Source organism: Pyricularia oryzae, chromosome 1 (genome assembly GCF_000002495.2).
Source record: "Pyricularia oryzae 70-15 chromosome 1, whole genome shotgun sequence".
NCBI lineage: Eukaryota > Fungi > Ascomycota > Sordariomycetes > Magnaporthales > Pyriculariaceae > Pyricularia > Pyricularia oryzae.
Genome location: NC_017844.1, coordinates 1576554 through 1600349, shown reverse-complemented (window position 1 = coordinate 1600349; position 23796 = coordinate 1576554). Strand labels below are relative to the sequence as shown.

Below are 23796 nucleotides of genomic sequence, written 5' to 3'. Positions count from 1 at the left end.
TACTATGTCAGCAGCTTCTGCTAGCAAAGATCGTCAAAGATGGGAAAGAATATGGAAGTGGGCAAGCCGGAGGTAGTTCCGAAAGGAGTTTATAACACGTGCGTAAATGTTTCGTCTATTTTTGACTCCTTGACAGAGCCGCACTGTCGCAGCAGGTGAACCTTTTTGCTACGTTTATAAACAGTGTTTTGTTGGGATGTAGGCGGCATGACAATTAAGCGTATATCAATAACATACTCCATATAAGGAAAGCATTGAATGTTGCTTCTATTTTTCGGGTGCACCAAATTTGACGATGTAAGCAACTTCAGCGCGTTGATTCAAACGCGAACGCGAATAAAACTATTGGGGTCAAATACGAACCGCAAAAGAAGAGGCATAAAAAGCAACATGAATAAAAGAAATGAAAAGAGGTACAATTAATTCATCAGACGACATGCACACCCCTTTCGCCTGCCTCGCAACGTCAAATTGACAACCGAACTCGCCGACTTGCATTGAAAAAGACCGGAATAATCCCTTGGCAGTCGTTGCGATAATGCGAAATTCTCCGAGGGGCCCGGCATTGACCCGAGCTAGGGTGTGGTACTGGGTGGGAGCCGGGCCTCGTTAGCAAATGACTGTCTTTTACCCACGGTGGGTATAACAACGCATGGATAGTTTACCGCCGCCCCAGAAAAGAGAGAGACAGAGAGGGAAAAAAAGAAAAAAAAAACTCGAAAACGTGAATGAAGGAGTCGCCGCAGCAAAAACACAAAGCACCTCGTGTCCAAAATAGTGCATTGCTCCGGTAGAGAAGTTCGAGTTCAAAATAGCCGATTAATGCGGCAGACCTTTTTTTTGCACGCTGACTACATGCAGTACTGTTATTAGTTATTAGTATGGTGATTGTCTGGTCGGATCCCGCGGTGCCGACGGCGGTTGAGAAAAAGAATAACATGAAAAATATAAAAAAAGCAAAGATATCTGAGCCAAATAACAGCAAAGATCGGTGACGGCCGGCAGGCAGTCACTGTACCGAATATGTATTGCTGCAGGGATTATGGTATGCAACATGGCAAATAAAGCAATCTATAGGCCAACGACGAGTCGCTTCGGTGAACGAAATCCCTAGTCTACATGTGCAATATGAAAAAACCCATTGGTTGTGATGTCAGGTGGGGGAGGAGAGTGAGTGTACGTGGTAATCCCTCAAATCTTTCATGCGGCAAGGCGGTCTTTTGGTTTGCCTGCCGGCCGCTTGCGTGTCCCCCGCAGGCAAGAGTCCCCGCCCGGGTCGATGACCGGTCACCATACGGGCAGATGCTTCCCATCGCGGTACCATCGCCGGGTAAGCCAAGCAGGTGGGGATTTCCAGGGGCTTCGTCCATTGTTTGCGTGTTGCAAGGCATCGTCTTGCCGGGTTTAAATGGATGTCATGTTGAGATTATGGGATGGCAGCTTCATGTAGAGAGAGAAAGGTTGATTACAAAACCCGGCGGGATATTCGGTAAGGTACGGTAGTGGCAAACATGCGGTTTGTGTCCCTTTTTTGCTCGCTGGCGAAACCTTAAACTTGACGTTTATCGACGGTATGACGGCCTGCCTTACCAGCATACCGCGGCCGAAATTGCCCAAAAAGGGCCACGCAGCAATTAAGAATTAAAAATGGACTACCTACGTGGTAATGAAGCTTGAGGTCCACTGTAACCCAGTCAAAATACTTGGAAACAATAAAAGGGCTAGAAAGAAACGAAAGGAGATGAGGCAAAAAAACAAAAAAAAAAAAAACTCCATCGACGAAATAGGAAAAAAAACTTAATCACGTCACGTCACATTCGGTGAAATACGCACGCCAGACTTGAACAAGAGAGTAAGAAAAAAAAAAAAAAAAAAAAAAAGTGAGCGACATAGTGGACCGTGCATTCAAGGAGCATCCTTGCTCGGTCGAGAAAAAGCGATTGGCTTGGGGGGGAAAACACATTTCCTACGACGGGGCTGCATCTAAACCAGGTCCCGCACAAATCGGCACCCGCCGAGGCGTAGCCGAGCTTGGGCCTTTTTTTTTCTCCTTCGTCTGTTTTTTTTTTTCGGTTCGCGCCTCTTTCTTGGACCCCAACCTTGAAGGGAGATGCACATCAAACTTGACTATCTGTTTAGTAACTGCCAAGTGCGCAGGCTTGATTTGTGCTGCTTGTGCTGCTGCTGCTTGTCTATCTTTGATGTTTTGTTTCTATTCTTGCTCTTTCATTATTTTTAAGGCAGTGAACGAGTGACCTTGATACAATTCAGCATCCATACTCCAGAGTCAATCAATTACCACAAAAGTTCCTTTTCCTCTCCTCGGAGTGCATGGGGTAAACAGACACGGAGAGAAAAGTTACACTACTGCGCGTAAAGAAACAAGGAAAAGCAATAGAGTAGAAAAAAAATCAAGGAGACCAGCATCGCTGGGATGCTTTGTACATACTTCGTACGTCGGAAAGCAAGACCTTGTGAGCAGGGAAAGCCCTGCCTGACCCGAGCTTGATGGATCCCCCAGGGCTCAACGATCACACAGGAGAACGAAAAGGGCTGGAATGCCAGGGGATAACAAGGCAGGGGTTGCCTTTCCCCTCCGTCGTCCTCCTATTTTCAGCATCACCCACTGTCCCACTCGCACACCACCATCCCACTGTAAACTTTTTAAGTTTTGAACTCGGACTGGGGTGTCGCCAGCCCCATTTTCCTTCTCTACCACTTGGTTTTTTTTTTTCGCCCCCTCCATGTCCATCCAGCTGCCCAAAAGGACGGGAAACTTTGAGTGCAACCCAGTGACGCGGCCGAGCGCGGTTACGGGGCATTGCCGCTTGCCGTCCTCTTTTTTTTTGTCGTCATGTCATTGTTGCCCGGGTGTTTATTTGTTTTGCGAATGCGAATGCATGCGCCACAAGCGGTGGATTAAATAACAACGGGGGGCTCGTCCATGCATGCTCCAATGCCTACCAAAAAAAGGCAAAGCGATGGAGGGTACCAAATGTTATGTAATCCTACTTTTGTACCATCCAAAAAAAGCCTGCGACCCTTCTTGTATCTCATCCAAAGAAATTATATGGGTCGCGTATGGGCAGCACGGCATAACATGAGAAAAATATTACTAGGTAGGGTATAAGGTATGGTACCTATGGAATCGACCGAAGGAACGAAAAAAAAGGTACGATCCGCCCGAACCTTTCGAATTTCTCATCTGGGTATAGCCGAGCAGGAACAAAGAAAAGAGAGGACCTAGATATCAGAGGGGGGAAACAACAGACAAAAAAAAAAAAAAAAAAAAAAAGTCTCGGGAAAACGCATCCCCTTATACATGTCGGATCAATTTAACTCGCCCTTGACCTGGCGTAGCGTCTTTGTCTCTACCCGATTCTGGTTTTTGTGTGACCGTAACACCGCAGCGAAAAGACGCGGGATGATTTGTGTCACAGGGCACATTCGGCTCTGTCTCTCTTTCTCCGGTAAACGACCCCTGGCCGTTCTTTTTTTCTTTTTTCTTTTATTTTCTTTTATTTTCTTTTCTTTTTTTCTTTGTTGGTGGTGCAGTACAAAGTGTAGACAAAGCAGCTGTCCGTCCTTGCAACACGTTGCTTCTGCTCACGGCTGTCGGAGAGCGCCGATACGCGACGTATCTCTCCGCTCCGTACTGTACCGGTAGCCGTATTGATGGGGGTTTCTTCTTTTTCTTCTTTTTCTTCGTCCCCTCTCGCGTGCTAATCTTGCTTTCGCTGGCCCACGAACCGAAGGGGGTTGCCCTGGGAGGGAGGATTGGTTCGGATGGTTGCGGGAGCTAGACTAGTTCTAGTCTCTCTCGCTTGCGCACTTTTTATATACGGAGTACGGGGACGGAAGTAGACATGGGATTAAATTTTTTTCTTTGTCGGTTGGGTTGTGTACATAATACGCCCATCTTAGCAGCTGCATGCACCTCTGCGCTGTACTCTGATATGTTGCCCATTAATGGGGAAAAACAAAACAAAAAAAAACTTTGAGCAAAAACCTGTCATCACTCCATCGTCGAGTGTCACAGCCCCTAAAAGGGAAGAGGCAAGAACCCTTGGAACTATCTTATTCATATGCCACAAATGTCTTTTTTTTGGTAGCCCCATGGTATAAATAACAAAGTGCTACCCCTAGAACCGACAAAAACCATCCATGGGCCCTCGTTTACGTATTTTACGCCAAGACCATCCCGCAACTATTCCTTCTATAGGCAGCCAAGGCGAGCTACAATGCCAACGAGGGCCGGGGAAAGGGGTGGGGGAGAAATCATGTGATGATGAATAAGAAATAAAGGAAGCAATCCACAAAAAGCAACCCTTGGTAGCAAGAATAAATGTCCACAACGCCATCTTTGATGGACTGTACAAACATCCTTGCTTACACCCGTCCAAGCGCCAAATTGCCGCACCAGAGACCTCGGATCGAAACGGCCTGCCACCCGGAGGCGCTGTCCCCAGCTTGCCGGGTGTTTGGTTGCGCACTGCAGCTTCCTGGTGAGAAGACCGTACCACACTTCGTTAGCTGTGAGGCGCCAGTAGCGTTGTCTGTGCGGTACGGCGTATTTTCGTACCTTGAGGCCATTTGTTTCTTTTTTTTTCTCTTTTTTTTCTACAGAACTATTATCGACCCATCGAACCTTGACACCGCTCTGTCAAGATCTGCCACTGCTTCCCAAGCCTCCCCTTGGCTGTTTTCTTTTTCTCTCAAACTGATGAGGGTTTTTGCGAATCCATTGCTTGCGCGGATATCGACACTAGGTATGTAGCTTTCTGAAAGAAAGAAACGAGGCGGATTGTGACCTCAAAGATCCAGAAGTTCTACCGGTAGCTACGGAGCAGGTGGAGCATATCGCTACATTTAAGCCGAGGTGGCACACTAGAATCTCCCTAGATCTCAGCTAGACTGGTGAAACTCTAGGTGAACTCACTCACCTCGGCACAGTCTGTTTGCGTAGCGGACTGGGTATGCAGCTCAAAGTCAGTGGTCAGTCAGCGTCTGAGCCAAGACGAGAAAAAAAAAATGTTATGTTGTTGGGAGAATTTGACCAAGCTGACAAGAATGTGGTAGTTGGCGAGCAAGCAAAGCTACCGGCGATCTGAAGGCTTGTGGCGTATTGCCAATCTACCGGTAAGAAGCCCCCCCTTCCTCCGCCTCCAAAATCGTGACCGCTCCAGTTGACCTTATTCCCGGACGGGCAGGCAAAGTTTAGCCTCTAGAACATCGATCGCAGTTGCGCTACCTCAGACTTGTGAGGCCTTTAATAAGTAAATCTATCAGGCAGCAAACGCCACCCACGCCTCTTTGCACCATTGCGGTTGGGGGAAGGGTGCAATCCCTAGGCGAGAATTTCTGTCGAGTCGGGGGGTTCTCGAGTTTGTCGGGATCATTAGCCTGCCGATCACAAGATCAAACCTCCTGGCAGCAGAGATGCTGCCTCTCTATTTTTGGCTATGCGTGTAATTGAAATTAGCTTCTCGTTTCTTAGTGCATAGTCCAGGTAGGCTTAGACTTGCTCGTGACATGTTGGGAAAACCCTCCACGGTGACAGGTATATTCATGCCTAAAATGAACACCTAATTATACGCTATAGCAGTAAGTCTCCAAGCCGAGGCGGCAAGGTATGCCCATTGTTGGTAAAAACATGGGTCATGCCCCTCAAACTTGCTATGACCTGCCATGTATGCTATATCCGTAAGGGTGTTCTTGCCAAGCAGCCACTTTCAGTCATTACCAGTCACTTTTACCACACACAGTACGCTTCCCCGCTAAGCATTTGTTGTCCACGAAAATATATAATTTGAACCAAGAGCATGGGTACAAGTAGATAGGTGAGCAGGTAGGTAAAGGCCGAGGGAGGAACGCGGTTGCGTAGCAGTGCAGGTACTTTATCGTCTCATCTGTGTTAATTCTGGGTGGGGCCGCAAAGTGGTTGTTTGATAGTAACGCCCATCCTTAACTGCTATTCCATGATGAGAAAAAAAGCCATGAGACTTGACATCTATGTTGAACCTATCCCATACAACTCGAAAATGGCAACATATTCACAAACTGAGCCCTCTCAGCGTTTACTCCTGGCTAAAAATCGCAACCCTCGCATTTCCAAAACAGCAAGCAAATCATTCCTCCTCAATCAAGCCCGTCAAGCCTCCAGCAAGGCCCTGCATTCTTCTCCCTAGTAAATCGTCAGAGCTTGCCAGCCGGCTGAGATTTCCATCCTTGTATTCCTTCTTTGCCCCATTCCCTCTCCTACGCTTGCCTCCGTTCCCATTGCTGGTCCCATTGGCGGGCGCCAGGGTGTTGGTGCTCAATGAAGAAGCGCCCTCCTGCGGCTGTGACTGAGCGCCATCGCTATTTCCCCTCGGCCTCTGGTGTCGTTCCTGCTGCTGGCGATGGTACGACCGACGGTCTGCGTTCCCACTGCTCGCAGTCCGGCCCCGTGGCCGCACGACCGTCATCTCGAGAGGCTTGTCAAACTCGTCCCCGCTGCTGTCGGCCCGTGAGTGAAGACCCCGGCCCTCGCCGTTGGTGATACGCAGCCCGCCATTGGGCGTGGCGATCGAGTTCCTGCGGCTTTCTCGCTCGCGCACTTCCGCGGCCGCAAACGCCTCCTCGATCCACCTGGCCGACTGGTCAATCCACTTGCGGGCCGGCGGGTAGATGCTGGGGAACTGCATGAAGCCATGTGATATCCCGGGGATGAGCACCGTCTCGGCCACATCCTTCTCGTTGAAACCAGGTGCTAGGCTGTCGGTGTCTTGATATTCGAACCTGCGTCCTCCCGAGGCATAGACGGCAGCCTTGACGCGGCGGAGACGGCCAGAGAATATGACTGTATCGTCAACCAGTGGATCGCGTTCGCCGGTACAAAAGTAAGTTTTCGGGAACTTGGCCAGCAGGACATCGGGCGCAAGAACAGGAGAAAGAAGGTAGTCGGTCGAGAAATCAGGTCGGTTGTGGGGTCCAATGTACAAAATGATCATGGCGCGCATCATTTCGGGCGTCAGGATGCGATCGTTGAAATACGAGATCATGGATGACGTGGCAAGTCTCGTGCGCATTGTTTCCGAATGATGCGATGTGCTCTGCTTCTTGCGCTGGGTGACCTCCGGCGACTGTGGCTCCGAGTTTGGTCGAGACTGGCGCTTACCCCAAATGCTGGGTCCCTCATGAGCAAATTCCGGGTGTGGACTGCGCGAGTCGTCGGGCCCGGTCGGTGTTGCGTCGTCATCGACATCTGTATCAATCTTAATTGTAGGCTGCCCCGTGCTTCGCTGCTGTACTTGGTCCGAAGAACCGCCTTCATCCTCGTCGCTGGAGTGGTGTGGCGTGCCAACCAGGTGGTTGTACTGCATGCTCTTTCGGTGGACGACCCTGCGGTTAGTCCCACGCATGCGCCGGTCCTTTATCAGAGTCATCTGCTCGTCCGACATCCAGTTGCCAATGTTCATGTCAAGACCAGGATAGAAGAGAATAACAGCGTCGGGTAGTGGCAGGTCAGTCTGTCCCTGAAAGCGGCGTACGGGTGAACTTCCACTCTCAATGATCATGAGCGTCGTCGAGGTGGCGAGATTGCCGCCCGCACTGTCGCCACTGATGATGACCTTGGGGACCTCGGTGCCAGACATTCCAATACAGCGCCCCTTGCTGTTGATGATGGTAGTGTAAACGTCGTAGCATTCGTTCAATGCATATGGATACGGGTACTCGGGAGCCTTGCCGTAGTCCAAGCTGAGGATTGGTATGCCAGTCTTGCCAGCCCAAGCCATCAGCCTGTCGTCGTTGCATCGCGGATCCATGGCTACAAACCCACCGCCAGGCACGTCGAGTACGATACGATTATGGTGCACTAGGTCTGCCAAGGGCCCATCAAAATAAAGCCAGCCAGATACGGGCTCCTGGAAGTCACTGGTAGAGGGTCGCGGAATCCTGATCTGCCGAGGGGGCCAGCGGGTGTAACGCGGCCTCACGAGCCTCGTCAGGAAGGACAGGTAAGGTGTGACACCCTTATTCCAGCTGACCCTGAGGTAGTCAATGTTCAAGTTGCTGCGAACCTTTCGAACCCGTTCGTCGGCCGCTTCGGCCTGGAACAAGTAGAACACGGTGAAGACGATGCTGCATATATTCCTCAACCACTTGTTACGAATCTTCATGGCGGTCCAGAAGCCCGCGTCGAGAGCCGTAAGAACCCACGTAGCTCTAAAGTATGTGGCCTCATACATATTGGCGAGTGGCTCGGGGGCCGACAGTCCCACCAACGTGCTGAAGTTGCGAGCCGCATATAGGTATGACATGGTAATGACAATCGTTTGCCAAGCCGTGAGCCGCTTGGTGAGCAGCTTCGACAAGTAGCGAAGCCCAGGTGGGCCATGTTTGTTCCCTCTATGTACAAAACCTCTGTTAACTTCCTTCTACGGGGATCGGAGCCAGCAGTGGCAGCGAATTGGGTTTGGTGCCTACTTTGACAGGTAGAATGTCCAGAACGTCAAGACGGCTAATATTTGGAGTCGCCTCGACTTGGTCGAGGGTCTCCCGAGTACGTGGTCTATCATGGCGGCAGTGTATAAAATCTGTCTCGGCCGATTGGCTGTCTGTTACGTGACGGCCGGCCGTGGCCGTGGGCTGGCGCAGAGCCGCAATGTTGACCGATCGATCCCGTCGAGAGGTACAAGCGGCTTGTTACGTTTATGCCGAACTCAGTGTCGGCTGCGCAGAGTAATGAACGCTGATATTAATTGGCGCATCTGGAGGCTATGAGAGGTGGCAGTTCATGTCTTTGGCAGCTTCAATGGAAGCGAACGTGCAATTTGTTCAGATGTTGGATCGTCTGGCCTAGGTAGCAAACCTGTGGAAAGGCGGGTTAGGTGGGTTGAGCTGCTGTGAACAAAGGAAGCTTGCTTGCTTGTGTTTCTGGGACAAGCATGTGATTAATGCTTTGGTGGATCTCAGGGATAATGCTTCATTGGACGAGACCGAGTCGCCCGATCGCACCGACTGTCAGGTGAAGATGCGCACCCAAGTTGAGGTAGATAGTTTGGGACAAAATGAAATGTGACAGAGGTTCAAAGATGGCATGGCAAGCGAACAGGTTGTTGGCTTCCCTGTGCTGTTGTAGTAGAGACGAAACAGAGAGGCTTTTGTTTGTCAGGAAGAAGAGAGGTACCGACGATGGAATGCGGCGCTGCTTGCTTTGGGTACTGCTCGTGCGTGTGCTGCGCGACTGGGACTGTGGCAAAACCAAGGACAAATTGTCTGACATGTGAAATTGGCGCCTCCATGTGGGGGTCAACAGGGTGGTCGCGGTCGTGCGCTCATCCGACCGTCCACATTTCTACCAAGTGGTAGAAATGTACATGGAGACTTTTTGGTACACATGACTTGTAACTGACTTGTCATGTTGCTGCAACTATCTAGACTAAGAGAACTAGATTCTTACTACCAGCCTAGGCGAGTTGTCAGCCCAGACGGGTTCTGATGATTGGCCAAGGCACGGCATTGGAACGGGTGAACTCGTGGTCTTCGCCAACACTGCATAAAAAAAAACATATGTCAGTCAGCCCATGGGGACAAAGGTGTCAGTACCCCGAGATTCCGATCGAATTCATCCTTGGCTAGCGTGGAAGCAACACGTTCCCCGCGGGGATAGTTGACTAGCGTATTCCCGTTTCTCTGCTGCGTTTGGTGGAGTTGGTTCATGGACATGAAAGTCAACTGATCCAGTTACCAATTGAAGAAGAAAATATGATGTAAACATACTGATACTGGAATTCGAAAGCTCATGAAAGCCTCGGTTTGTGTCAACTAGAAACGAAAAGCGCTCGCTGTATTCGCGCACTTTGCCATCATGGATGATTTACCTGGCTTTGTCACAGTGTGGTATGGTACTACAAGCATTGAGGGCGCGCACTTTTTCTGGGAAATAGAGTGCGGCGTCAACGCAGACACCGTCTCTAAGTCGTGCCATGAATGAAATAAGATGGTGCAAGGAGGATACCGCGTAGTAAGGCAGTATTCTGGCCGGAGAAAAGAAGGTTTTTGACGGCTCAACTAGCATGTAGACCAAGATGAAGATGTGACGATAATGACGATGTAAACATGTTGGGACCTGGCGAAAGCAGGTACGGACAGCTCTCGATTTTCACCTGCACTTCTCCAAGAGCGATGCCGGCCTGAAGAATTTATGAAAAAATTGCCAGAAGCTCACTAGCGTGAGCCGGACTCCCGAGCGGAAGCCTCACGATTGGCTGAAAATAACCTGAACCTGGACGCAGAACTGTCATTTCTAGTAATTTAATTGCTTCTCATGCACCTTATCGATACCGAAAAACTCCATCGTCCCGTCATCGGCACTAGGTCGCCGCCCGCTGTAACCCCCTGGTCGATTTTTTGAAGATTGCGGTGATTCACATTTGCATTTGTGACTGATTTCCCGTCTCCCGCTGTCGACGCCGCCAATCGATTCCGTTCTGGCCTCACATCCAATTCTTTGGCGTGCAACTCTATTCCATTGACCGGTCGGGGGCGTTTTCAGAGTGTACGCTAGCCGACGTGCTAGCTTCATATCAGGTCAATCATGGCTTTCCGTTTTGTCGCGCACAGGATACCCGCCAATTTGGCATTGCGCTCCGGTTCTCCTATCAGGTTTTACTCGCAAGCGGCGGCCGCCTTTGCGGCAAAGGCCAATGAAACACAGGTATGTCTCTTGCTTCCTTCTGCTCCTCCTCGTGATTCCATGGGACTGACCGAGTAAAAATCACCCACCAACACAGCAGGCCAGCAAACTGTCGAACCCTGACCCCGCCGAGGACTCCGCGTCCGCTGCACTCGTCCGCGAACATGCCCCCTTTATGGTCGCCACATACTCGCGCCCTTCGCCGGTCTTCGTCCGCGCCAAGGGTTCCTACCTGTGGGACATGGAAGAGAGGAGGTACCTAGACTTCACCGCCGGCATTGCCGTCACCGGTCTGGGCCATTGCGACCCCCAAGTGTCCGACATCCTCGCTGAGCAGGGCAGCACCCTGATGCACACATCAAACCTATACTACAACCCCTGGACTCTCGCACTCTCCAAGGCGCTCGTTGAGAAGACGGTGGCCTCGGGAGGCATGCACGACGCCAAGTCGGTGTTTGTGTGCAACTCGGGCTCGGAAGCCAACGAGGCCGCCATCAAGTTCGCCCGCAAGGTCGGCAAGGTCGTTGACCCGTCCGGTAACAAGACCGAGATCGTGTCTTTTGCCAATGCCTTCCACGGTCGTACCATGGGCAGCCTGTCGGCCACGCACAACCCCAAGTACCAGGAGCCCTTTGCCCCTATGGTCCCCGGGTTCAAGTGCGGCACCTACAATGACATCGCCGCCATCCCGGACCTGGTCACTGAAAAGACTTGTGGTGTTATCGTCGAGCCAATTCAGGGCGAGGGTGGTGTCCAGGTCGCAACCGATGACTTCATGGTGGCGCTCGCTAAGCGCTGCCGCGAGGTTGGCGCCCTGCTCATCCACGACGAGATCCAGTGCGGTATGGCCCGTACCGGCTCTCTGTGGGCACACGGCCGGCTGCCCAAGGAGGCTCACCCGGACATGGTGACGACGGCAAAGGCCCTTGGCAACGGCTTCCCCATTGGCGCTATTATTGTCAACGGGCACGTGACAGAGAAGATCAAGGTCGGAGACCACGGCACCACGTACGGTGGTAACCCCCTTGCCTGCCGTCTGGCACACCACGTACTGGAGAGGCTTTCAAACCCCAAGCTGCACGAGAGTGTTATGGGCAAGGGTGCCGTGCTCGCACGCGGGTTGGCTCAGTTGAGGCAGAAGCACTCTGAGCTTATCTCGGAGATCAGGGGGAGGGGTTTGATCTTGGGCTTGCAGCTGACGCAGGACCCAGCGCCTATAGTCGCTGCTGCCAGGGAGAGGGGATTGTTGATCATTACGGCTGGGCATAACACCATCAGGTTCGTGCCTAGCTTGCTGATCTCGGAATCTGAGATCCAGCAAGGTCTGAGCATATTGGACGAAGCCATCGTCGCCTCGAAGCAAGCGTCATAGAATTGTTATTATTTCGAGTCATACCTGCATATTTTTGGCCAGTAAGGTGTCTGGTGGTTTAGACTTTTATGTCCAGTCTGGATTCAATATAGAATTCACTTTTTACTCTTGCGGACTGCTTATTTTGTTCCTCATGACCGCGCTCATCCATCTAGGTAGCGACCTTGGAAGCTTAATCCTGATCACCTGCACCTAGTATTGCCCTGGCAGCGGATGTTACGCTGGCTTTGTCATGTTATTATGCCCAGCCTCCTCACTTGTATAAGAAGTCAAAAGCCCATACGATTGCCGGTGTTCATCCTTGGTTTCCATTCCACACGCCCATCCGACACTCGAGCTTTTAAGCTCTCACTCAAATCATGCTCACTTTCAACTGATCTCGCGAGACGCTGGGCACAACAAGATGGCAGACCACTCAAAAAGCGAGGCGTACCTGAGACCAGATGTCTTCAAAAGCCATTCGCCAGCTCCAACAAAACAACAAAAACACCACACTTGTACAGCAATGCCGCGCGAAAAAAAGCCGGTAAGCTCTCGAAAGCTACCCAGATGTTTAACTTGTCTCACGAAATTCTGACTGACTTGCGGGGACCAGTCAGCTATCAACCACGGCCAGTGAAGCCGGCGCGCCGCCAAAGCGACTCAAGCTCTACATCTCTGAGCCGAAAAGACGAATGATCAAAACTTTCAACAACGAATCTCTTGGTTCTGGCATCGATGAAGAACGCAGCGAAATGCGATGAGCAATGTGAAGTGCAGAATTCAGTGAATCTTCGAATCTTTGAACGCACATTGCGCCCGCCGGTATCCTTGACCAGGTCAGGGTCTCGTTCGTTATCGCCATTAAGCAGACAAACGGGATCACTTCCGCAAACTAAGAACGGCCATGCACCACCGCCCATAAAACACAAAGTCTCGCCAAAACACGGACGAGAGAAAGTCGCCAAGGACAAAGGCTGTGCGCGCCTGTCGCCCTCAGAAACAAATGCAGCACTCCTAACGACTAGCTTGCGTGGCGGGGGCAAAGCACAGCCAGTTCCTTGTCTGAAATGAGCGCCGTCGTGTGGATCGTTGTGCAGCCTCGAAGGAGACACCCCTCGGTCGAGGCGGTTCATGACGGCGGTCGAACACCTGGAATAGTTGCTCGCTACGGCGGGTGCCTAACCTGATGTATCTGGGTTTTGGGGGCGTCCCGAGGCGCCGTCGAAGGAGGGTGTGGTTCTGAAGATCAATGGCCCCTGGCTAAAGTTCCGAAGAGCATCGGGGGTGCCCACTTGCGGCGGACGCTGAATAGCTGAAGCCGCTGGCAGTGGCTTTTTTTTTTTTTTTTTTTTTTTTGGAGTTCCCAGGCGACGCCCGCGCTGGTGAAGTGGCACTCGTGCCCGCCGAAAGAGCCGTGGGAAATACAGCGTGGGAAGTCAGATGGCCCTGGGCGGCCCCGACGGCGGTCGAATACCTGGAGCAGCGCTCGCTCACGGCGGGCGCCCCAGTCGGATTCTACGAAAATCAAGAAGGTCGCCAAGGACAAAATTCCTCCCGCTGCCTCGCCGGCACCATTAATCCGTCCTGGCTCCCCTCCAGCCACAGAGACCGCATTTCACGATGGGCCGCGTATGACCGATACGCCAGCATCTTGGCCGAAGAACTCGCCGTCCGTCGCGTGGGTCGTTATGCAAGTGGTGACTACGTCAAAGCAGAGGTCAAGACACTCACACAGAAAAGATACTAAAGCGATATGAATCAATGAAAAAAAAATTACACCGGCCAGAAGTATTCGAGATGTAATTTTCGTTGGTAAAATGGACAAGGGTAAACCGCTGCACATGGCCACAATCAGCCCCGGGGATTACAAGGTAGAAACGCCGGTGTGCCCAACTCTTACTGTTCTTTCAGAGAGCTTGGCAAAATGTGAAATAAAAAATAAAAGCCTGGTATGGCACCTTTGCCCACATTTGAGCATGAATTTTGCTTATTGAGGAGGTGTTGGTCTGTTACCAAAAGCCAAGTGGGATTGATGTGCCCAAAAGCAAGTTATGCTCCTAAATTCAATGGAGGGGCAGAAATTCATTCAAGTTCCACATGGCCTACTCAGATTCAGAACCCAAGCTAGAACTCGATCCAGATACCACTAAATTGATTTCTGGCCGCTGCTTGCTTTTTTTTTTTTTTTCGCTTGGCTGCAACTCGAACCCCAGAAAAAAAGGTCTCGCCGCTACATCCAAAGAAGCCATGGTTGTGATAGATGAGTCTTGGACGCGAGGTAACAACGAGAACGATCACGTGCTCGCAATCACGCTCGCGACAGCGCGTCTCTGGCCCTTGGGTCAAGCAGATTCCACAGGGTTGGACGAAATCGTTGGGGCCTTGTCCAAGCTGTCGACCGATGAGCTTTGCGCGCTGAAGGAGGCTGTCGACAGGAAACTGTTCGTGCCAAAGGAAATTTGAACAGTGGAAGCAGGAAAGCGTTTGCCGACCTTTCACACCGCTGACATATCGCAGGTCCAAAAAGGTCGATTTTCTAACCCTGCTGCCCGAGGACCTATGCATCGCAGTCCTCAAATGGCTTGGCCCGGAGGACTTTTGGCCTTGTCTACAGGTCTCTCGACGGTGGCGTGACTTGTTGCTTGATGCTGACTGCATGAGAATAATCTGCCGTGATCTACGCCCAGGACTGCTGGAAATGGCGGTCGCGCAGGGAGCAAAGGGCGCCAAAGAAGCGACATGTCTCACCATACTCGATGCCCAGAGGCGGTCTTTCAAGGAGGCCACTCTTTACTCCCTTTTCTGGAGCAAAGGGGGCGCCGCCACGATATTCTTCCAGAAGCCGTGGCTCAGCAACAACACGGACGGGCCCAACCAGCGAATGTGTTTATTCCTTGGCGGCAACGGCAAGCTGGGGTCGTGCCCGCGCGACGAGTGGTGGCTACCCGAAGGCCCCGAAATGAACCGCTGCTACTTTGGAGACTCGCTTTACAGCTCCGGGCGCCTCGTGTGCCAGCCATACTGGGATCCCTCGAGTAGTACAGGCCCGCTTGAGTGGTTCCTCGTTGTGGATGACTTTGCAGCCAGGACGCGTCGGATTCTGAGGGTGCCCCAAATCTATGGCGATTTGAGCCAAAGGGTCCGCTTGCTATGCGTAGGCGACTCTCTGGCCGTCGCGCGGGATCTAACTCATCGACGACTGGCTATCTGGAGCCTTTCCGAAAACGACGCTTTCAGCCTGGCTAGGTTACCCCGCCGGATCGACCAGGCCGTCACGGCTGGCGATGTGGTCATCGGGACGTATCGAGTAGGTGACGAGGACGATCAGGACAACAGGAACGAGAATAGTGGTTTAAATGGCATGACAATGTGGCGGTGGACTCGTGACAACGGGGGTCGAGTCGCTGAGTGGGCTCTGGCCGAACCTGCCAACTTTGCAGCCGAGCTGATGGGGCTACGCCTGAATTGCCTGAGACATGCGCACTCGATCTTGATACATCCCGGAGACAAGAGCATCGTCTACCTGTTTGTCGCCTCTCTGCTCCCGGCCAGGCCGACAATTGACGAACCAGACCCAGAGCCGGTGACGATGGCAGTGTTTGAAGTCACTGACAAACAAATCTCTGGGAGATGGAAGATTAAACTGCACGCTTCGTGGCTCGATGAGCAGTCCGACCCTGATAACTTTGGCTTCAAGCCGGCTGACCGGCACGGCTCATACTCTACAGCGACAAGACAACAAGACGGTCCGAAACGCGGAACTGTGTGCCACGAAAAAGTGGTGTTTAACATTTACACAAAGAAACTAACATTGATTGCGTCCGTGGTTCCCTTGCACAGCTCCACAATGTACGGCAAGACATTACTCTGGGAGGGTAAATACATAACCTGGCAAGAGCCGTCAAACAGACGCTACTTCGACCGCGTCTTGCCCTTGGTGGTGACTGCTGCTTTTGCTTCCGAGAAGCTACCTCGCTTGCCTCCCCGTCCGTTGAACTATGTCCCTTATCGAAGGTTCCCGGTTCGTCACGGGTGTGAGGTCTGTAACACGCCGGCAACCCCCGGTGAAGGTGCTTCCGAAGTACAAGAGGCGGGCGTGGACCATGAGGACAAGAGCGTTGGGACAAAGCCTTGCGCCGACTTGGAAAAGCACACCAGTCTGCACCAGGTGCTAATAGATATGACTCCTCGCCTTGTTCTGCCCGAAAACTCCGCCATTCACCCGTGCAACTATCTGGAGCTTTGCACCACCAGCAGGTACTTGACAGAGACATATCACAGCATGGAAGCGTGTCACCTGGACTCGGCAATGTTCTGTGGTGAGGGCCAGGACAGCTTTGACGAATTCCCGATGCCGTTGGGCGGTCTCGGCCGTTATCCGATTGCCATCCGTCGCGCATTGAACCAAGGACATCAACAGCCGTCGCCCGAGATATTGACGCGGTTTCCACTCATGTGGACTGACGGCAGGTACATGGTCCTATTGTCATGGCTGGGGTATATGGTGTGGGAGTTTCGGAGGCCTCGTATGGAGTCCTCAGCATAAAGGCAGACATCAAATTCCAATTTGTCACGCAGCCAGATCATCAAAACATTGCCAATAAAAAGGGGAACATGCGAGACCACGCCATCATTGAGGGTTAGTGGATACAGCAAGGGCTCAACATGAGCATCGCTCAGAGCCTCAAACACTAGGCCATCCTCCGCCCCAGTTGACCACGTTCCAGCCAAACTTTTTGTCACCATCGCCAATGGCACCTCTACGATCGGCGTAGTCTAGAGGAGCACACGGTCCAAAGCGTCAGTAATCTCGTTTCCAATAAACAGCAAAGCTTCATTCCGCCCGCGGGGGGCTGACAGATGCGGAAACGACAGAATAAAATACTCACGATAGTAGAGGATGGTGCCCTTTTTCGGATCAGTCATGATGCCCTGGCCTCCAGGCCCGTAGACGAACCCATGACTCTCCAAGACGGTCGTGCCGCCGCCGTTCCTGCAGTCGACGCCGTTGCGGTCGACAAACGGGCCCCTGAAGTTCTGGCTCCGGCAGACGCGGATCTTGTACTCGGCGCCGGGCGCGGGCAGGTTCTTGTCGAAGCCGCAGCAGACGCCCTCGCTCCAAAAGAGGTAGTACCAGCCCTGGCGCTCAAACATAAAGGGGCCCTCGCTGGCGTGCGTGCCGGCCGGCTGGAACTGCAGGCCCAGCGGCGCCGCACCGCCCGACCCCACCTGCGTCCCGGCGCCGTCGAGCGCCACCTGGTGGATGCCGCCCCAGAAGCTGCCAAAGTTGAGGACGCGCTCGCCCGTGCCGCCGCGCGCCTGGATGTAGTTGGCGTCGATGGCGTTGTACGTGTTCCCGGGCCGCGACTGCAGCCCCGTCGCGCCGCGGTCCGTCCAGCTGTTGAACTCCATGCTGGGCGAGGTCGCGTACCCGACGGCCGAGTTTTGCGAGCCAAAGGTGGATACGCTGTAGTACATGATGTACTGGCTGCCGACTTTGGCTACGTCGGGGGCCCAGAGGTCATCTCTGTTTTTGTGAATTTTTGTTATTTTCTGGGTCAAAAATCATTCGTCCAGGCCACCACTGCAAACGATCAAGGCTCCAAACATACCGGCCGGGGAGGTTGATGCGCGAGCCAGCGGGAATGGCGGCACCCTGGTACGTCCACGGACCCTCCAAGGCCGGAGCCTTCCAGATGCCGATCTTGGACCCCGTGCTGAAGCGAAAGTAGACGCCGTCGTCGCGGCGGACCACTGCCGGGTCGTGGGTCCAGCACTGACCGGAGCAGGCGCCGGGGTTCGCATAGCCGCTGGCCAGATGGGGCAGGGCCAGGACGGCCAGCAGCGAGCACACCAGAGCTTTGAGTTGGAACATGGCTGCGGGTTGCTGGTGGTGTTGCAAGGAGCGACTGGGGAATTGGTCATGGCATGGGGCCTCGCGGTACATTTAAATAGGGCAGCGGCTTGGTTTACCGTTTTTACTTTCGGACATTATCTCACCTACAACCCCTCTCTCCCCACAGACTTTTGCTTTCCCCGTGGGACATGACTCCGACCGAGTTTGTATTTCTTGAGCGATGGGGTCTTGTTCAAAACGTCATTGGAGGTATTTGTTTTTGTTAATAACGAGTTCCGATCGGGATATTTTTTCCGCGTGTTCCTGACAAGTTTGGTATCGGTTCGGATTGGTGGAAAACCCTGCCGTTGACGATCCAAACTGCAACCACGGTTGAGTGAGTTCTCCGCAGATCCATAATCCAATCTCTGATGGTACTCACAAGCAAAGATGAAAAGAAAAGAAGACCTGGTGCTATAGTACGGCTGTTAACTTCAACGGTGCTGCGCTTTACAGCATGGATCTAGGTCAAGCTGCACGTTTTGGGTCTTCTTTGGTCTCGAGGTGGTAAGTACCCACCTGATATACTATATTCGAGGCCGTTTGCTGTGCACACTAGGGGATACCTTGGACCTTGGTCTCCATCATGTCGGCACTTTCCTCTGGGCCGTCCCTCACTATTGGCTCGCTTGGATTCCGGTCTTTTTCTCCGCACATCCGTATCACGGGAAAAGGCGTCAGCGATTGCTTGCCGCTTTCGCGTCTATTGCCGTAACAAGCTGACTGGGCCCGGAGCGGAGGGGTATTTAACGGCTCAACTGCCAGGAGCGTCACATCGCGTCTCCTTTTTCTTTGTTATGTATCATTCATTAGCATTGTCGTACGCGCGGTGTAAGAATGCCACCGTCGGCCGGAAGCTCTGCTCAAGGCAGGCCATTTACTTGTTTGGTTAATATTTGCCTTCACGGCGGCTTGGTATGAAGCGATGCCATTAATTCTCTGCATCACGGTCGATAAATAGTCCATCATGCAATATGGTACGACGCAAAAATAGTGGAATTGACACTCTTTGCCAACCTGCTAAGTTGTCTATTCCATAACATCAACAATGAAATGATAATATCTATGTTAATCCTCCAGCATCCATCTCCTGAGTGGGCCTCTTGTAATTCCTAATAAAGCATCTCCCTCGATCCCAATTCAACAACCACAACAAGCTCGCCCCTGAAAAGCCCCGCAACCCTGCGGATCTTCCTGGGATCGTTGTCAACGTTGCAGGTCACGATGACCGGCTTACCGAAGGTGAAGGTCTTATTCTTCTTTCCGCGCCTGCCTTTCACCTCGAAAGACTCCCGACAGCTCAAAAGCTCTGCCCAGGGGCCAGAGGGAACCCATTTCATGTCGTTCATGACCAAGTGAGTGCTGCCGTCGGCAAAGGCGTCAGGTTCCCACTTGCGATTCATCTCCACGGGCCTCCCAAAGCTCTTTGCCCACTGGGTTTTGCCCGCCCCAGGAGATCCAACGAGCAGCAGCACCGATGGGCCTCCTTCATTCGCGACAACATTGTTCTTCCACTGCTCGAGCGCCCGGGGGAGTTTCCAGGGCTTCTGCCGATAGCCCGGGTTATACTCCTTGGCCTGCCGACGCTTCTTCATCAGCTGCCTTTGCATCGGCTTGTAATTCTCAACGAAGTACCTGGGTAGATGTTGCACTGCATATGCCTCAGCCTCATCGCGATTACCTATCGCGCGAAAAGTCCTCAGCCCCTCCGCCTGGTTGCGAGGGCGTGGATGCACGGCTGCGACCTGCTCGCTCGTTCTATCCAAGACCACGGAATCGGTCCTCTCGACTACGTTACCGCTAGTCCGGCCAGCATTGCCCCCTGCAACATTCGTTTCCATGATGCCTGCTACAAATGACTTCTGGAAAGTGATTTAGCCTGATGATCCCAAGAACAAGGCCATTGACTGTCGCTGGGTGTGTCGGAGGAGAAAGAAAGGAAAGAGAGAAACAAAAAGGTACTGGACATGGCGGGGGCCCTCGGCCTTTTTGAAGGCAGGCAAGCAAGCGACTCACAGTCCTGCTTATGGTGTGGCAAGATTCTTTTTCTTTCTCTCTTCTTCCATTCGATGCCACCGGCGAGCTACTCTCATTTCCATTGGCTAACATGGCTTTCCGAATTCCCTTGGGTTCCGAGGTAGGTAAGCAACAAAGCATGCCAAGACGACCTGTACCAGCCGCGGGATTTGGTATGAGAAATAGCATAAAAATTCTCACAAATGTTCAAAACGTGAGGCAGAACCTGTACTGGTACAAGCTGTTGCAAGAAATGGTTTGGCAAGAGGTTGCAATTGTACATTTCATACAACCAAGATGCACAAATCCCTGTTGATCGACTTTACCGCTCCGCTATGATACTTTACTAGACTAGACTAATAGGATTCCCCTCAAGCGCATACGAGCATATGTCCGTGATCTGCCGGTAATTCCGTGCCTAGTGATGCACAGATATCTGGTGATCGACCGGGCAGAATGAGGCCTCTTGTCCAGCTTTCCCAACAAAACATCCAGTCAAAAGAACAGAGATTTAACAGCTTTTTCCTAGTCTTATTTCTCCTCCCAACTGTAGTATGTCGGCAATATTGGCCCTTCCTCCACGATAGGACTTTCCTTAGCTTGGTCGGCAGTTTCTTAGTGCCTTTCCTGTCTCGGATTGGCCCGCTTAATTGCCGTGCCTTCATTTACCTACGATTATCCACTCCCTTGGGCTTACTACCAATTGGCATTTTAATTCTAGTCTCTTTTACTCAGCACCTGCATAGCCATATGCCGGGTCCACGGCTGATTCCGTAAAGGTAGGGCGGAGAAATCGTTCAGGGTCCCGAACTAACACAGCGTTACATTCTATATCCGCCTCCCCGCCGACCAGACCATGGAAGACGATAACGATGAAATGTAGTTGAGATGTGCTCGTGTTTCCTCCTGAGGTCTAATATTGGCTTGCTACTAGAATTTGTCTAGATCGATGCAGAATTATGATGGCGGGCTAGAAACCTGAGCAAGCACCCACCGCACATGTATTGAAGCCAAGAAATAAAAGGAAAGGAAAATAAGACGGTCAGACATGTTCTCCGTGATGGTAATACAGTAGACATGTTTTCGACCCTACATTCCCCGCTCTTACGTTCACTCGAGAGTCCCAGCAGAAGAAACAAAACACATCACATCATCGACTTCCTGACATCTGCAGAGCTGACACGTCCGTATAAATGGCATAACCCGATAGGCTCGTATTGGACAAGATCTGCAACTCGGCAGTAAAAGAGGTAATTAAAAGGGCTAAGATGATGGGGACCTGGATTTCACCTACTAGCATGATCGGCAGGGCGCTGCCGATAGTATATTGTGCTAGAAACAACACCGTTGCCGCCACCGCTTTGGCTGAACCGGCCCAAGTAAACAGCCGACTTACGGGGCGGGGTAAACTTGGCATCCAGCTCCAGGCGCCATGGGAAACATCTACTAAACACGCGGGTTTGGGTCCGAATAAGCATGCGAGGAGCCGAAAACATCGATCTGGAGCTACTTGGCAGGGGGAAAACACGGGCCAGCCAGTTTGATGGCCTACCTATAAGAGAGTAGCGACTGCCGGCTGCAGCAGACCCATCCACTGAGGCTCTTGAGTGCAAGTCACATCTCCAACGGACTATGCATTGGTACCATCTACTTTCGCTGGTCGCCGCCGCCACGGCGTCGGCGTCGGCCTGTGACGCGGTCGAGAACGAGTATGACTACATTGTGGTAGGGTCCGGCCCCGGCGGAGGTCCGTTGGCGGCGAACCTCGCGCGGGCGGGCTACTCGACGCTGCTGCTCGAGGCGGGCGACGACCAGCACGCCAACCCCAACATCTCCATCGTCACAAACTTCGAACTGGCGGGCAACGACCCCTCGACGCGCTGGGACTTTTTCGTCAGGCACTCGGACGACCCGGCCCAGGCCCTCAAGTACAAGCGGCTGACGTGGCGCAACCCCGACGGCTCCTTTTACGTCGGCCTCGACCCGCCAGAGGGCGCCGAGCAGCTCGGCATATACTACCCGCGCGCGGGGACGCTGGGCGGCTGCTCGCAACACAACGCGGGCATCGTGTTTTTGCCGTACGACGACGACTGGAATCTGGTGGCGAACCTGACTGGCGATGCGTCGTGGGAGGCGCCCAAGATGAGAAGGCTCTTTGAGCGTCTGGAGAACAACCGCTTCCTCCCCAGGGGTACGCCCGGGCATGGGTTCGACGGGTGGTTGGACACCATCAACACCCCGGGCGACTTTGCCGACGGGGACAATGACGGCAGGCAGGTTGCTCTGGCCTTTGCAAACAGCCTCAACATCTCGACGGCCAACCTATCGGAGGCCCTGGCGCGCGACATCAACGGGATTGAGCCTGATCGCGACCAAGAACTCGGTTTCTATTCGTTCGTGTGGCACGCGGACGAGTTTATGAACCGAAGCAGCCCAAACAGCTACGTGCGGGCCACGCTCGAGGACGCCGAGGAGTTCCCACTGACGCTCAAGCTCGAGAGCCTCGTCACCAAGATCCTGTTCGACGAGGAAGCCGACACGCCTACCGCAGTTGGCGTCGAAGTCCTCGAGGGGCGGCACATGTACTCGGCCGATCCCAACTACAACAAAGACGTCAAGGGCAAAGTCATTCAGTACCGCGCCAAGAAGGAGGTCATCATCTCGGGCGGCACCTTCAACAGCCCGCAGATCCTCAAGCTGTCAGGCATCGGCCCGGCCGAGGAGCTGAGCAAGTTCGGCATCCCACTGGTCAAGGACCTCCCCGGCGTGGGCGAGAACATGGCCGACAACTACGAGGCCGGTGTGATGTCGCTCAAGCAGGGCGAGCCGCTGAACGCGGGCGGGTGGCAGACGCTGCTGCTCCGGACGCCGTCGGCCGTCGACGAGCGGCGCAACATCTTTGCGTGGTGCGGCGGCTTCTCGTTCGAAGGGTTCTGGCCGGGCTTCCCCGAGGACTACGGCCCACAGCAGTACGAGTGCGCGCTGGTGCACATGAACCCCAAGTCGCAGGCGGGCTACGTGCGTCTGCGGTCTGCGGACCCGCAGGACGTGCCCGAAATCAACACCAACTTTTTCGCGCAGGGCCGCGACCAGGACCTGACCGAGATGCTCGACGCCATCGAGTTCCTGCGCGACGGCGTGCACGAGAACACGGGCCCGTGGGAGGAGCTGCACCCCTGCCCCGGCGTCAACAGCACCTGCTCAGACGAGGTGCAGAAGGAGTACATCCACGACCAGGTCTACAGCCACCACGCGACGTCGACGTGCAGGATCGGGGCCGACGACGATCCCATGGCGGTGCTGGATTCCAAGTTTCGCGTCAGGGGCGTCAATAACCTGAGGGTCGTCGATGCGTCTTCATTCCCCGTGGTGCCGGGTGCGTTTCCGGTGGTGCCCACCATGATGCTGGCGGAGAAGGCATCGGACGATATCCTTGGCGATGCTGAAGGTGCTGCCGAGGTGTAAGGAGTGTGTGTCTTTGGTGACTTGGTTTCAGTACTGTAAAAGTTTCGTGCCAAGATAAGATGCTTTGTTTGGTGGTATATTTTGCCGGGCACAAATCTGAAATGGCCAAACATCAAAAGAAGGCGAAATAATCAGGACAAAAAGATAAACGTCAAGAAACCAGACAAAGTGCTAAAATATACGTAATTATAGCCATCTCTTCATCCTTGGGTATTGGCATTAGTCTGGTGATGCTTGGCATCTCGTCGTGCCAATTGCTTCCAAGCTCAAGGTAGCAGCACAATCCGTTGCATGTGTTTACCAGGCAAAGATTGCGTCGCTCGGCAACTTCGGAACTTTTCGACAAGGAGAGGCCTGGGCGTTGACACGGGTGGAGCATGTCGT

At 52.9% G+C, this 23796-nt stretch overlaps 8 protein-coding genes across 8 annotated transcripts; 4 read left to right on the top strand and 4 right to left on the bottom strand.

Annotated features, from left to right (window-relative positions):
• Positions 1 to 970: 970 nt before the first annotated feature.
• MGG_16108 (uncharacterized protein) lies at positions 971 to 1578 on the bottom strand. Its single transcript, XM_003709099.1, has one exon. It carries the CDS (start codon positions 1389 to 1391, stop codon positions 1116 to 1118), a length of 276 nt encoding a protein of 91 aa, XP_003709147.1. The 5' UTR covers positions 1392 to 1578; the 3' UTR covers positions 971 to 1115.
• A 4239-nt stretch (positions 1579 to 5817) lies between these two features.
• On the bottom strand, positions 5818 to 10105 carry MGG_02376 (hormone-sensitive lipase). The gene is made up of 3 exons (XM_003709098.1): positions 9766 to 10105; positions 8470 to 9537; positions 5818 to 8391 (listed from the first exon to the last, which is right to left on the bottom strand). Exons 2-3 carry the CDS (start codon positions 8559 to 8561, stop codon positions 6129 to 6131), a joined length of 2355 nt encoding a protein of 784 aa, XP_003709146.1. The 5' UTR covers positions 8562 to 9537; positions 9766 to 10105; the 3' UTR covers positions 5818 to 6128.
• A 299-nt stretch (positions 10106 to 10404) lies between these two features.
• Positions 10405 to 12203, top strand: MGG_11934 (acetylornithine aminotransferase). Its single transcript, XM_003709097.1, has 2 exons — positions 10405 to 10702; positions 10779 to 12203. The coding sequence occupies exons 1-2, from the start codon at positions 10583 to 10585 to the stop codon at positions 12051 to 12053; spliced, it is 1395 nt and encodes a 464-aa protein (XP_003709145.1). The 5' UTR covers positions 10405 to 10582; the 3' UTR covers positions 12054 to 12203.
• Positions 12204 to 13102: 899 nt separating this feature from the next.
• MGG_16107 (uncharacterized protein) lies at positions 13103 to 13943 on the top strand (the record flags this gene model as incomplete). The annotated part of the gene is made up of 2 exons (XM_003709096.1): positions 13103 to 13192; positions 13396 to 13943. 2 exons carry the CDS (start codon positions 13103 to 13105, stop codon positions 13780 to 13782), a joined length of 477 nt encoding a protein of 158 aa, XP_003709144.1. The 3' UTR covers positions 13783 to 13943.
• Positions 13944 to 14282: 339 nt separating this feature from the next.
• Positions 14283 to 16581, top strand: MGG_02374 (uncharacterized protein; the record flags this gene model as incomplete). The annotated part of the gene is made up of 2 exons (XM_003709095.1): positions 14283 to 14476; positions 14553 to 16581. 2 exons carry the CDS (start codon positions 14283 to 14285, stop codon positions 16579 to 16581), a joined length of 2223 nt encoding a protein of 740 aa, XP_003709143.1.
• Positions 16582 to 16719: 138 nt separating this feature from the next.
• MGG_02373 (arabinan endo-1,5-alpha-L-arabinosidase A) lies at positions 16720 to 17910 on the bottom strand (the record flags this gene model as incomplete). The annotated part of the gene is made up of 3 exons (XM_003709094.1): positions 16720 to 16811; positions 16925 to 17562; positions 17648 to 17910. 3 exons carry the CDS (start codon positions 17908 to 17910, stop codon positions 16720 to 16722), a joined length of 993 nt encoding a protein of 330 aa, XP_003709142.1.
• A 1001-nt stretch (positions 17911 to 18911) lies between these two features.
• Positions 18912 to 19845, bottom strand: MGG_02372 (uncharacterized protein). Its single transcript, XM_003709093.1, has one exon. The coding sequence runs from the start codon at positions 19770 to 19772 to the stop codon at positions 19044 to 19046; it is 729 nt and encodes a 242-aa protein (XP_003709141.1). The 5' UTR covers positions 19773 to 19845; the 3' UTR covers positions 18912 to 19043.
• A 1370-nt stretch (positions 19846 to 21215) lies between these two features.
• MGG_02371 (alcohol dehydrogenase) lies at positions 21216 to 23412 on the top strand (the record flags this gene model as incomplete). The annotated part of the gene is made up of 2 exons (XM_003709092.1): positions 21216 to 21326; positions 21514 to 23412. The coding sequence occupies 2 exons, from the start codon at positions 21216 to 21218 to the stop codon at positions 23410 to 23412; spliced, it is 2010 nt and encodes a 669-aa protein (XP_003709140.1).
• Positions 23413 to 23796: the final 384 nt, after the last annotated feature.